The sequence below is a fragment of the Carassius carassius genome, chromosome 17 (assembly GCF_963082965.1).
Source record: "Carassius carassius chromosome 17, fCarCar2.1, whole genome shotgun sequence".
Lineage (NCBI taxonomy): Eukaryota > Metazoa > Chordata > Actinopteri > Cypriniformes > Cyprinidae > Carassius > Carassius carassius.
The window spans coordinates 4,234,574-4,248,734 of record NC_081771.1 but is presented as its reverse complement, the minus strand read 5'-3'; the positions used below and the strand labels follow the sequence as shown (position 1 = coordinate 4,248,734).

The window sequence follows — 14,161 nt, the reverse complement described above, 5'->3', positions numbered from 1 at the left end:
GGGTGACAGAATTGGCTTGTGTTGCTGGGTAGAAGAGCAGAGATTGGCTGATTAAAGAAGCAAAACTATGTCAAACACACCTCAGCCGCAATGTTCGAAGTGTGAATTGTAACAGCTTTGCTACCCTTCGGTATCGAGAGGTGTTAACAAGTGCTACGAGTACCACTGCACACATATACGTGTGTCTATTTGCATATTTTTGTGTGCGCACATCCCCTCTGGCACGCATTGCAAGTTTTCCAAATATACTCTTGCTAGAACATCATTAACACCCTAAAAACCTGTTTTCAAGATGCCAGCATTATCCATACACAGCTTCATCCTGCTCTCGTATGCCAGAATAGCAATTTCAGAGATGCTATGAGTTAACGATTTCATACATTAACAAGCAAATGTGCTAATTTGGCTCAGTTTATCAATAGACAATAGTATAAATAGCCAATAGGATTAGTAATTTGTCAACAGTATATTAACCTGAGGCTAGTTGTCTTTCATTTCTCAGTCTTGTTTAGTGTCTTTGACTTGACTAGCGATTAGTGTTAGCGATGAAACACTAATGAGTTAGACTGTTCCTGACAGTGTGTGCAAAGAGAGCTAATGACTTACTAAAAGGTCGTTTAGTCCAACTTAGCAGCCCTAGCGCTGCTGTTTGCTTTGCACTAAGTCGCAGCTAATTGGGAGGGCAGATTAAAGAGATGAGCATGGCAGGGCTGTAACGGGGCAAGCAGGAGAGGAAGCTCGGGCACAAACAGATTAGCTGGAGGTCGTCTTGAACGCCGAAGAAAAGAATGACAGCATCTATTGTACATGCAGCATTTCATTAACACAGCAACAATACACAAACCTAAACCGTGAAGTATTTCATTGAGGAAAAGCTAATCAAGCCATATTTTTATTTTGGGAATCTCATTTATGTAACAAAGGAGAATGCTGCTTCTTCTTCTTTTTTTTTTCTTTTTTTTAATTGGAAGCAAAAAAAGTACTTTTCAAAATGTTTAAAGGTGGAGATATTTGCCTTCATTTAATATTAAAAGATGAATATGCCTTTTATTCTTCAAAGGGGAAAAAAATTGCTTTTCTAATAACTTAAAATACAAACACTTTCACTGTGTCCTGAGATTTGAGAGGATACATTAATAAAGCATGCAAATAATGTCTTCAGATAATTGTGATTTATGAAACAATCATGTTTTCCACCATTACTGATTGGTGTAACTACACTCCATATATATATATGCATATAATACTGTGTTTGTACGTTCACATGTACTGGCATGCATTATGCTTGCTTTTCTTTGTTTTTTTTTCTCTTTATTTTGTAATAGTTCAAAGTATAAAAGTAGTAAGTCTTGAGATGTATATTTGTTTCTTCCAATTAATGAGGGAGGGAAAAAAGAAAGGATCTCATCTCATCTTATTCTTTCTGTTTGTTTATATGGCAAGTCCCAGTTCATCTTCATTTGACTTAAATCGCTATTAAAAACTGTACTGTCTTTGGCATTTATTCTCTATAGGAAATTATTTGAGCTAATCTGATATCTCAAAATTAAAACACTTTTATTGTATTACAAACTGCTGAAATCTGAGAGGATGCATTATTAAAACTTTTAAATCATTTCTAGTCAATGTCCATAAAATTATGTTTTATGCAATAATGCCATTTTCTTCCAAAGTTTCTCTATTACTGAAAAACAACAATTTCTTTAGCAGAAATAAATTTTTTGAGAACAACTGCACCAAACTTCATGCAGTAAGAGAAAATGGATATTGGTGATAATAGCCATATATGGAAATCTCACTTATAGTTTGCTTAAAAACAGAAAGTTGCTTTTCCCTCACAGAACAGATTTCCTCTCATTCCAATTGCATGCGACTAAGTTCATCTTCAAAATCTATTGAGGTTGAGTTATTTTACCTCAATCGCAATTAAAAGCTGAATAGTCATTGGCATTTATTCTTCGCTGGGAAAACAATTGATCTAATCAAAGAAAAGGTGAATAACACTCTCTCACCGAGGTGCTGATGTCAGATATTGTACTGCAAAGTGAGGCCAGTTAAATTATATTTTCAACTATTCTTCAAATAGCTTGATTTGGTACTAGCCAACAAGCATATTAAATCACTGTTACAATGAAATATAATTAGATCCAGTCCTCCGTCCGTTATCTTTTCCACCATATAAGGTGGAGGTGGAGGAAATTTTCTTTTCCCCTTTATGCTTGTCCCTCTCAGATACAGATAACTTTGAATAGGTTTCGTAATTATTATACATTGAATCTTACTGATTATTTTCGTCTCTGAATAAATCAGGATCAACATATTCACTCTGTTCCTGTTTACGCTTGTTTACGACAAGCAGTAAGCACAGGGTCGGTGTTGCTGTTGACCTAATAAGGCAAAAAACGCTCTGCTGTCCTCATGTTAATTTCAGCCTCCTGCAATTATCCCCATATAAGGTTACACAGAGGGACAAATTTGCTTCACTATTGATATGTTGCAGCTGTCCATCAATTTGCGAACACAAAGGACAGCAATTATAGGTTTTCATATGCTAAAAAAGAAAAAAAAAACATCAGTGCGGCAGACAAGAGCAGATACTGAATAACCAAGAGTTCTATCCAGATCAAAACAGACTCATCAGAACATGAAAATGAAAAACGAAAAGAAAATGAGATGAGTTTGAATTATACGCTATAATTTAATAATCTAAGGCCTGACAATAGGCTTTATTTTCACACGGTTTTATTGCTCAGCATTAAAAACAAGCTGGGAGAAATTAATTGTAAACGGAGGCTGAACGCTTCCCTCTGGGAAATTTTCGAATTAAGCGCCACTTGCAAACCTTCCCTACGTCTGAGAAACATTGTGTCTTTTCACAGACTGTGAAGCTTTTACATGCTCTATCTGTATGTGGGGATTTCCTTTTAACTGCAACACATCAATGGAACGGATGGATTAAAGGAGGACAGCTTTCATCATCTTTGTTTCATATTTGTTGTTTTTCTTCGGGAAGAGCAGAGCAGTACTACGGACTAACAATTCTGTTTCCATTTACTTGTCTGAGTGGATCTGACTCTGTACAGAACTGCAGTGATTCTCAAATACACAAGACAATCTAATGTCTTACAATATAAAGACTTTCACTGTGAGCATTACAGCTGCTGAGATCTGAGAGGATGCATTATTAAAACATTTAAACTGTTTCCAAATCGTTTACAAAAGTATGGCTTATGCAGCAATGATTATTTTTCTAGAGTTCCACCATTACAGAACAATTTAATGTGTACATGAGCTTTAATTAAATAGTGATTTATTTAATAAAAAAGCGCACTGGTTTACTTTATTAGCTGATGATAACAACTGCACCAAACTTTAATGTACATTAGAGGGAATACTGAATATTTGCCATTGGCGTTGTTTTAATATATGATAGAAAACAGCCCCTGTGCACAGCATTTCCGAATTATCAAATAATTGTACATCATACCGTTCAAAAGTTTAAGGTCAATAATAGTTTTTGTAATTTTATTTAATTTTTTTTTTTTTTTTTTACATTTTTGGATTATGCAGGGATGAATTAAGCCGGTCAAAAATGGCATTTAAGGTGTCACAAAAGATTACTATTTCAAATAAAAACTGTTCTCTTGAACTTTCTAGTCTGAGAATTCTGATAAAAATCAACAAAATATTAAGCTCAACTGTTTTCAAAATGCTTTAAAAAAGCATTTTCTTATTTTATCAAAAGGCTGAAAGCAGTAAGTCTCCCACTTAGGCTATAAAAATTAAACAGAGAACAGAATTTACCTGCTTTTAACCCTTTTTTTTTACTCTACGCTGTTCATTTTTGACCACAGTGCAAAAGTAAGTAATTTTAAATAACCACTACTGAACAGCATTTCCCAGAAGATCACTGAATTTCCACAGCAGCACTCTGAAAAGCATCAGAATTGCATTCAGCTGGAAAGAACGGAAGCGCTCCAAGACAAAAACTTTAAAAAACGATCCCAGTGGCCCTTCAGCCCTCAAGAACCAGGGGTAAGAGGCATTCATTAAAAGGTTGGATAATTGAAATAATAGGGCGAGGTCATTGAACTCTTCCCATTTTCACATCTGAGAATGTGGTAAGGGCCACGCATGTTGTGAAACTAATTTGACAAAATCTACAACTGTTAACATTAGCTATAATAGCGGAGTCCCTGATGCTTAATATAGGCTATGAAAGGATGTTCTTGCCTATAATATTCATGTTTTGCTATCAGTATAAATTTTAAACATATATTCAATACAACACTGTTTGTAAATTAGAAAAAATAAATAAATAAAACCAGATATATTCATGGGTTTCATTAGAGAGAGAAAGAGCATAAAGTAAATATAAAAAAAACAACAACAAAGATTAGTATAATAGTACCATGGCTCTTTGGAATACTTGATTCTGACTGAATAATCAAAGAATATTTGTATAATAACCACTAAACTTTATAATTGTTCTACCTTGCAATCAATTTCCTATACTGTGCTAGTTTCATGTTTCTCAAAGCACGCCATGGTCTTGTTCGTTTCACAAAATAAAATAATTTCCATATATTATATGTCCATTTCTTTTTCTGTTAATTTATTGTTAAGTGGCCATGCTAATGTTCTGTCAAACTTCTTTTATATGATGTGAACCATGAGGACTATGTAAAAAGCATTAGTGCATTTGTAATTTATTTTATTAAAGAAACGAAATGAAGTAAATTAGAAAAGAATACAAATCGCTCATCTGTGAACTCAAGTTTATAACAGAGAACAACACTACATTCAATCTCTTGCATGCATAATATAAGATTAGTCTTATTGCTCCTTATTTGTTTTAATGTAGAATCTTATTGCATTTTATCCAACTTATTCATTTTTCTTTTTTGTGCTTTCTACTTTTATGAAACATTTTTTAAAAACTTTAAAAAAGCACTTTGAATTACCACTGTGTTTGAAATATGTTGTATACCTATATTGCCTTGACTTGCCTTACTTTAAAATTTTTTCTTACATTTACAGAAAAGTAAAAGTGAGTGAGTGAAATCAATTACTGAACTGCATTGATCTTTTGAATTTACAACCGGATGGACAGTTTGGCATGTTGTCTAGTCCATCTGCTAAAGCATAATGGGTTTCAGAAATGAAGTCATGAGTGATCATCGGTAATGTGATTACTGTTCAGACACAGTAATTAGTGAAGTAATCTTATTATAAACTGGAGAAGTCAGGGTGCAAATTATGGAGGGGTTTGGAGCAGGGATGAATGTTACATGATCTGACAAAAACAAATAAAAAATCCACATTAGACTGATACCAATACTGAGTGCTGGACCGACACATACATAATTTCCTGGGTCTGACGCCTGACACTTAATTAAAGCCAGTAAAAAATAAAAGGTTTCATAATTTACAACATCTAATCCACCCATTCCACCACCATACATAATCCCACTCACCATCTTCCTCCGTCTGCTTGACGATCTCCTCGCTCTCCTTGCTGCCCTCAGGGTTGGCCAGCACCAGCCGTAGTCTGACCGTCACGAAAGGTCTGAGTCCCCTCAGAGTGTAATGAGAGGAGGTGGGAATCAGCTCCTCAGCAGCAAACTCCTGCTGGTTGAACACATACTGGTACTGTACGGTCAGGTTGAAGCTGTGGCAGCGTGTCACAGCGTATCCGAAGGTCTCCCACTGCAGGGTCAGCTGACGGGCACGGATGTCCACAACGTTCACGTTCTGGGGACCATTGACTGGATCTGTAGGGATAAAAAGAGAAAAAGAAAGAAAGGAAGGTCAGAGATATATATGATGGGAAATGGTCATTACATGGTTAATTTATTTTGAGTCATATGAGAAACACTTATCAAAAGACAAATCATTCTTTCTTAGAACAAAAATATATGTATACTGTGCAAAAGGGGTAGGTACTATTTTTGTTTTTGGGTCTCTTTTATTCACCAGGGCTGCATTTATTTGATCAAAAATAAGATCAGAAAAAAATTACATTAAATAGTAATATTAATATGATAGTAACAGAAATATTGTAGATTATTATTGGAATTTAAATTAACTATTTTAAATGTAAATTATTCCTGTGATGTAAATTCTGAATATTAGCATCATAATTTCAGTCTTTTTATTACTTATTATTATTATCAATGTTGACAGTTGTGCTGCCTAATATTTTTGTGGACAAGTTGATGCATTTTTCAGGATTTTACTCGATTATTAAAATTATCATCTGCTGGTTCTGTTAAATACTTGATTGGTCAATTGTCGCATTTTGCAGTCAAAGTTATTTCACAAAATAGTTTAAAATCTAATCAATATTTTTTGCCAATTTTTATTTGGTAACTATGTAACAATTTATCAGTGAAAGAGAGAGCGAGAAAAAAAAAAACATTAAATAATGATTGCCTAGTACACTCAAAAAAATGCTGGGTTATTTCAACCCAACTTTGGGTCAAATTTGGACTAATAACCTCTGGACTAATAATTAAAAATTTAATGTAAAATGTAACCAAGCATTTTGGTTAGTCCATATTTGACCCAAAGTTTGGTTGAAACAGTCCAGCATTTTTTTTAGAGTGTACAGTACATTACTACTTACAGCATTAAGCATGTGTCATATTTCAGCATTATATTTGGACATCCTGCTCTCTAGATGGTGTCAAACCTTTTTTTTTTTTTAGCAGATCACCACTTCTGTAATCAAAATGGCAAGAACTTTCAATAAATACATTAATGCTACAACCAAGCATTACAAGTATCCTCTGTTGTATATGAGATCCTAATACAATATTGAGCAGTGAAACAGTATCAGAGACTCGCCAGTGGATCCAGTGGGGTTGTTGGACAAAATCTCTCCCACTAATTCCTCTAGATTAGAAGAAAAGCATAAAAGAGGCAGGCGACTGGTTTTTGACTTTGGCCTTGGGTGAATCTTGAGGGAGCCGCATTTGAAAAGAAGTTTTAACGTCTTAAGATAGTTTACATCATGGCAGCTCTCTTAGGGCTCTTTCATTGTCAAAGTTCTGAGAGTTCCTGGGTGCAAAACAATTTGAGCATTGTGAGAACTGTGTCACGTCTAGGACAAACATCAGCATTTTTCAGCTTCAATGGCTCAGTCATCAGTGGCTCCTACACATGGGTGTTTTAGACTTACAAAGTTTGAAGCCTTGCTTATTCAACTGCATTCTATTCAAGATCAAGCAAACCAGGAAAGATACTGTTTTGTTGTCTGTACCTATTTGGGAGCCTCATTTTAGGTTCTCCGCGGGAGATTTGTACTGAAGCTGAACTCTTAGCTGAGCAGTTGCTGAAAAAGAACAACAAATGACCCCAAACTCGAAATTCTTTGCTCCTGAAGGACATATAATGACTAATCTATGTTTAATCAGAGTTGCTTCCCATCTGGGCAAATTTAAGACTGTAAATCCTACTGTACGTGGTTAAGCCTCACTAGAATAGATATAAAAGTAGAGACATATGTCCGATCAGGGAATGCTTTGGCTTACAGCCACTGAGGGTCCGTGTCCAACATGAAGCCTCCCATCGAGGGAAGGTGTTGGGAGGGCAGGGGATTTGCCTGGTGGACAGGTGTGGGGTAACAGTATCATCATCAATCTGACAGAAAGAGGTGAATATGTGAGAGCATTAGAAACACGCTAATGCACGGCCGTGGGGTATGCCGTGGTGTCATAGGTGGGCTTTTGGAGCCTGGATGAGGGTTGGTGTAGTTTAGCAAGGGGGGATGCTGATGGATGGTGAGCATAGAGGGTCATTAATCGCAGGCGTTGGGGAGAATTGCATAAGAGAAATCAATCTTCAGTACTGCTGCTGCGCTGTTTTGGCGCGATCTCTTCAGACCCAAGCGCCCCGCAACATTTATCACACCTCCACCATCCCTCTCGCTCTCTCCGGAACGACAGAGGAAACTGCAAGCAATAAACATATCAATAGGTGTCCACCATACCCAGCTGTGTGGGTTTTTTAAACCGAGATATTCAGATGAGGGAAAAACAGAGACAGGGAATGAACAACAGTGGAAAACAACAGTGAAAAATGAAACAAAACTAAATGTGTCTCATTCGCTATAATGAAATTGTATCATGTATATCGACCAACAGCCATTCTGCTTTCTAGATATCAGCATCAAGCATGAAAATGGCATGATGACCCATTTTTATTTTTTGAAATAAAAAAAAGTATCACAACAGCCATCTGCAGTTTAGAACAACTGGAAAAACAACTGTAAAAAATACAGATTAAAATATATATATATATATATATATATATAAAAAAAAAAAAAAAATATATATATATATATATATATATATATATATATATATATATATATATTATAAAATTGATAATAAAATGAATGACTAAATAAAATAGTTGATATAATAAAATAATTGATATAAAAAACATTTTTTTATAATGAAATAAAACAATAAAATAAATAAATAAATAAATGAGAAAGAAAAAAGATATCACAAGTCAAAGATTTTTTGTCATTTGTGAGTCTTGCAGAGAACAATAAAACACAGCAGGCTGACAGATGTTTTATTACACTTCTAAAGAGTCTTGCGGTTTACTTCAGAAAAAAATGTTCAGATATTTCTGCAAGGTTGCACTTTGCCTTTAAAACTCACTAAAGCTTCCATCCAATGGTCATTTGTAGGCCAAAGTGGCACCATTTGTTATTTGAAAACATGACCAATCTTCAAAAACATCTCCATCCAATCAAACAAAAACCCATCAAAGAGTGTGTCGATGGACACAAAATACTGTACTGTATATGATCTTTGCTCCAGAACCTTTGCTGTATACTGCCTACATAGACTGCTGCTTTGGTTTTAACAAACTTGAAAAATAAAAAAAGAATACAAATACAGTCATAAAAGTCGGTCCCGAAGTACTGTCCACATACATTGCTGTGTACCTAAACAGCTCACAGGTTTTTAAACAAAGTCATTGCAAAATAAGACATTTTTTAAAGCACATAACACAATTAAAGAATATTGGACGTGGACAGGAAGTACGCACTGTGTGCCAGTTAATGCATTTATAGTATCTGATATCCAAAGTCTCCTGAAGACTCGAGTCACCCCATGCAGTGACACTACTCAAATCAATTAGATTAACACTGGGAACAGATGTTGGGTCGTTTCTCTCCAGAGTGTTTTTTAATTACTGTCTGTTTTTTTTGTTGTTTTTTTGCTGCAGTAAACAATACTTAGCATTTAACTCTGGATGTAACTTTAAAACTTCTCCTTTTAATTAGTTGCTGCACGTCAAAGTGAAACGGCTGTACTTTTCGCAGCGTGAAGCAAGAGTTTGCGTATCATGCTGGGACTTGACGTTTGTGTTGGGTTACATCCCCAGCTAAGGAATATCTCACGGATGCAGCAGTCACAAACATTGAGGACAACTGACATCATATAGAAGTTCTTCATACATACTGCTTCAGCATAAGCAGTTTTCACCTTGACTGCAGCTTTGAGCACTAAAACACTCAGCGAAGCAAAGTTCTGCTATACTGCACTGCTACATCTTAGCCAAGGGCATGCTGAAGGGTCAAGTGTCACTGTGTGGCAAAGTTGAACATTTTTAAAGCGTAAAACTCAAGTTTTATGAGGATATGGGAAAGTATGTTCCGTTAAAGTGCTGAGTTGCATTTTCACACCATGAAATTGCATGTAGTGAAAAAAGAGGGGAATTTAAAGTGATAGTTCACCCAAAATGATCGTTTTGGCATTTTTTTTATCACTCTTCTGTGTTTTACAAAAGAAAGAAAGAAAGAAAGAAAGAAGGAAACACGGTGTGGAACAATAACAGGGTGAGTTAATGATTTCATCATTTTTGGGTGAACTATTCCTTCGAGTGGCAGCAGCTGGCAACATCAGCAAGAGTTTCAAAGGCAACAAAATACATTTGGTTGTGATTTCACATTGATGATCTTAAGGGAAAAAAAGTGATAGTGGAAGGGGAAGAGGGGAAATGGAGAGAGAGAGACTCAGCAGATCAAAAAGAATATACTCTCTGTGAGGCCGACACCGCCGTCTGTCTGCTCGTCTCTTTGTGGTTTGTCCTGTGGTACACAATAACCCCAACAGCCACACATGCCACTGTACTGTCTATTTTATAATGCTTGACGTGAATCCTAACAAATTAACCCTTGAATACATGATTTCTTCTATTCCTATCATACCTACCTAAAAAAAAAAAAGAGTACTGTGGTGGATGGACATTGTCTAGTTCTTTATTATATTTTGTTGGCTCATCCAACAAGATGACACGGTGAAGTAACGTGATGTTCTCTGTTGTTCTCAGGTTTCCTCATTGCCATGGGAACCAATTAGGTGATGATTTTGGATGATTTCATTTTCTCACTTTGCACAATATTTCAGATGACTCCAATTGATATCGGTGCAATCTGATCAGAGGGTAGTATTGTTGTCTGTAGTTCAGATGTTTAATTGCCCTAAAAAATTTTTTAATTGGTTCAACCACAAAAACTTACTTTTGAATTTTTATTAATATTTCATATAATAATTTGTATTAATATTACACCCAGAAGAACGCAATATATATAAAAAAAAAAATCTAAAATAAATTACTAAAAAACAAACAAACAAATAAATAAATAAATTCTACAAAAATTAATTAATTTAAAATACTACAAATTAGTTGTCAATAAAAGTTACTATGTTCAATATAATAAAAGAAATAAGAAAAATTGCCTTAGAGCAGAAAACAGCCATTTTACCATTCATCCAAGGATACCTGATGGTCATAAACAAGCTGAAAAATGGACACAGAGCAGAGTGATTATTGCCACATTGTTTCAATAAAAATAAACAGAAAAAAAAATTAAAATCTCTGCAAAAAAATAAATAAATAAAATAATACACACAGAGGAGTTATAAAACAAAAAGCCATAAGACACCCTCACACAATCCATTCCCAAAAGATGACTCCAAGTCTGTCTTGTTATTGTTTAGCCTTCAACTGAGTGCCGGACGGGGAAAAAAGCAATCACCCTTCCCTCTTCCCTAGTCAATCATAAGCTCCAGGATTCCAATCATTTAAACCTTCCAAGAGCAAAACAGTGTGAACCGCCTCGCTCTCCACTTCCTGCCGTAATGACTTCACGCAACGAGGATCATGATATATCAAACGGCGGGCGGTGAGGAGGAGAGCAGATCGGTGGGAGTTGGGATAAGAGTGGAGGGGAAAAGTGCTTATATTCATGAACTCCGCGGGAGGTTTTCGGGACATTACGGAAAGACTGGGAGTACATGTAAGCAATCTGTTGTAAAAGGGGGGCAATGGCAATTGTGAAAGAATTGGAGAGCTTTTGAATCAGAAAAGGTTGGAGCAGACATCAAAAAGAACGTAGAAGAGCCCACGTGGTGTGAGGATTGCTGGTTTGTGAACAGAGTCTAACTTTTACAACATTTATAAGTCTAATTCTACAGCCCAAGAAACTGTACAATCACATTCAATGCAATTCTGCATAACATTTTGATTGTCACATAAAAAAAAAGAAAAAAGAAATGAAGCATTGTCTCCTCACAAAGTTGATTATTCCTCTTTTTCTTTTGTTGAGGGTTGAAGTGCTTTCTGGCCTTGGCTTCATGAAAAGCCTGGAAATAAGCAACTGAAATGACTGCAAGAAAACTATAATAGCAGATAATTATGACTAGCTATTTAAAAGAAAAAAAGTTAAGACAATTGCATGTATATACTGTATACGATGAAAAAATAAAAATATAAATCCAAAAAATCTGGACCATTTTCATGCATATTCAATCTCACACTATTTAATTCCTCCATCATACAATGCTTGTTTTCTCTTAACTGCAGACAGACATTATAATTAGCATTAAAATATTAATGCACATGTGTGTGCGTAATCCGATAATATATACTTGCTGAACAGCAAGATGCTTTATGGTTCATTCAAATGCATAAAATTTGCATATTAACTTATGACACAACCTGTTCTATTTCTTTAGAAAGTAGCATGTTTTGTTCTTCGTATGCAAATTTTCATGCATCGTTGACCTATGATCTCAACACAAATGTGTAGTATACTGTATCACAGAATGCACTGCGTTAAACTTGACCCTCCATTTTTAGTGTGTCAGATGAATATTAAATTCATTTGATTGGACAAGGGATGGGTCGAGATAGTCAACTAGTTGATTAGTTCGGTCAAGAAAATTCATGACAAAACCCTTTCTAATAAAAACCATCTAAGAAAAGTTGCATTTTTAAACTCATCTTCTTTAAAGCACCATCCATAAATATTCAGATGGATGCATTTGGTTGTTGCAAATTAACTGTTTATGTGACAATGTAGCATATTAATGTTTGAAAAGTTAATTGTGTATCTCAAATAATCAAAATAAGATGACGGCATACAGTGTATATTCATTATATAAGCAAAAAGGTAGTATTTAATTTTGAAAATCCTTCATAAATAGCCAACCAATGACATCAGCAGAGAATGACTTTATACATTTTAATTGCCCTTTCAATCAAATGGTGAAAAAGGTTACAATATTGCTATTCCCCTCCTATCGAGAGAGAAAGACCTTTCTGTCCCAGATGACCTCGACTGGAAAAGGCCAAGAAGCACATTGCTATGCGTGAATTATGAAGTCTCTCTGAGCAGTCTGAGTCTCTAAGGACCCTAACGCCTCAGTAGACAGTAGATCTGTGATATTAACTCAAAGCTTTCTGAATGTGAGAAAGAGTAATAAAAAGCAATTGTAAAAAATGACTGCATCATTATACCAGTGTCTTTGTTTCAATCCACTCTGATATTAACATTTGTGGGGGAAAAAAACTGGGTTTTCAGAGATGCAGCTCAATTTTGCTTATGATTAAGTAAATTCAAAATGGTTGAAAACTAGAGCAAACCTGACAAGCATTTGAGCATCTGATTTACATTTGAGACTGCACTAAATGTGACGCAACAAAAAGATATTAAACGGTGTAGTCTGATACAGGAACAAATCACTCTTATGAGCCAGTTCATTTTAGGGAAGCAAAAAAAAAAAAAACATATTGTGACCAATGTCACCCAATTCCCAAAACGAATGACTCTTACGAGCTAGTTTCGAATCAGACCGAAATGCTGTAATGTGTCATTTACAGCATTAGCAGAGAAATTATTTATTTCATATAACGGAAATATAACCAAATGAATCAGAATCAGCTTCAATGTAATCCAGATGAGAATCAGAATCTAACTGAACTAACTGAATCAACTCAAACTGAACTGAATCAAAATTAAATGAATCAAATCAAACTGCATCAGTTTGAATCAAATTAAATCTTGTGAATCAAAACTGATTTTTATTGAGAAACCCAGGATTCTATTTATTTATTTATTTAATATTTGCGCGTGTTCTGAGGCGTGGGTTTGAGCTTCAGATGAGTGCATGCACAAATCTTATAACTGCACGGGCGAGCTTGCATCCTTTGGCACTTAACCTGTGCACGTGCGCTATCAGCACCCGGGTGATGACGGAATAAATGACTGCTTATATTCCAGCATACGGCATTCACAATGAACAAAAGTGCATGGTTAGTCCACATTTTTTTGTAATGTAATCGCTGTTGTTGTGTTATTTATATTAAACCATATTATAGATGCTTTGTCAGATTTAAGTTGTACCGTGTGTGAAGAAAACCTAATGGTTCATTTTTTTTCAGCGAAACGTAATTTCATTTTCACCGCGTTCCATTTATACCTGTCTGCTGTGAAGGAAACTTTTCCCATTTCTTTGTTCCCCCTCTACTCTGTCTCTGTGTGGTTTTTGGACACACTTTAATGGTTGTGCCTGGCGTCATGTATTTTGGAGGTGTTTCTGGAAGCCTGAATGAGGGGGGCAGCTCCACCTGTCAGCCTCCTCTGGTCAGCATGCTATCTGCAGTCATGCACGTCAAGACAGGGTGACAGCTCCAAAGGGAGCTAAAGAAGAGGGCTGTGCTCGCTTTTCCCTTCTTAAACTCTTTCTTCATATTGTTTTCCTGCTCTCCAGTTGAACGGCTCTTCAACCAGCTATTCGCCTCAAGATAAGCCTACCATCTACCTCTCTCTCATTTGGAGAACTAACTCTCT

General features: G+C 35.6%; 1 protein-coding gene across 9 annotated transcripts in view; it reads right to left on the bottom strand.

Moving 5' to 3' along the window:
* The window catches only part of LOC132160797 (receptor-type tyrosine-protein phosphatase T), a 236,362-nt gene that overhangs the window by 106,496 nt on the left and 115,705 nt on the right, over positions 1–14,161 (bottom strand). For all 9 annotated transcript variants that reach the window (XM_059570487.1, XM_059570489.1, XM_059570490.1 and 6 more), the window contains exon 8: positions 5,478–5,774. In XM_059570487.1, the coding sequence (XP_059426470.1) occupies positions 5,478–5,774 (297 nt within the window). The remainder of the gene's footprint in view (positions 1–5,477; positions 5,775–14,161) is intronic.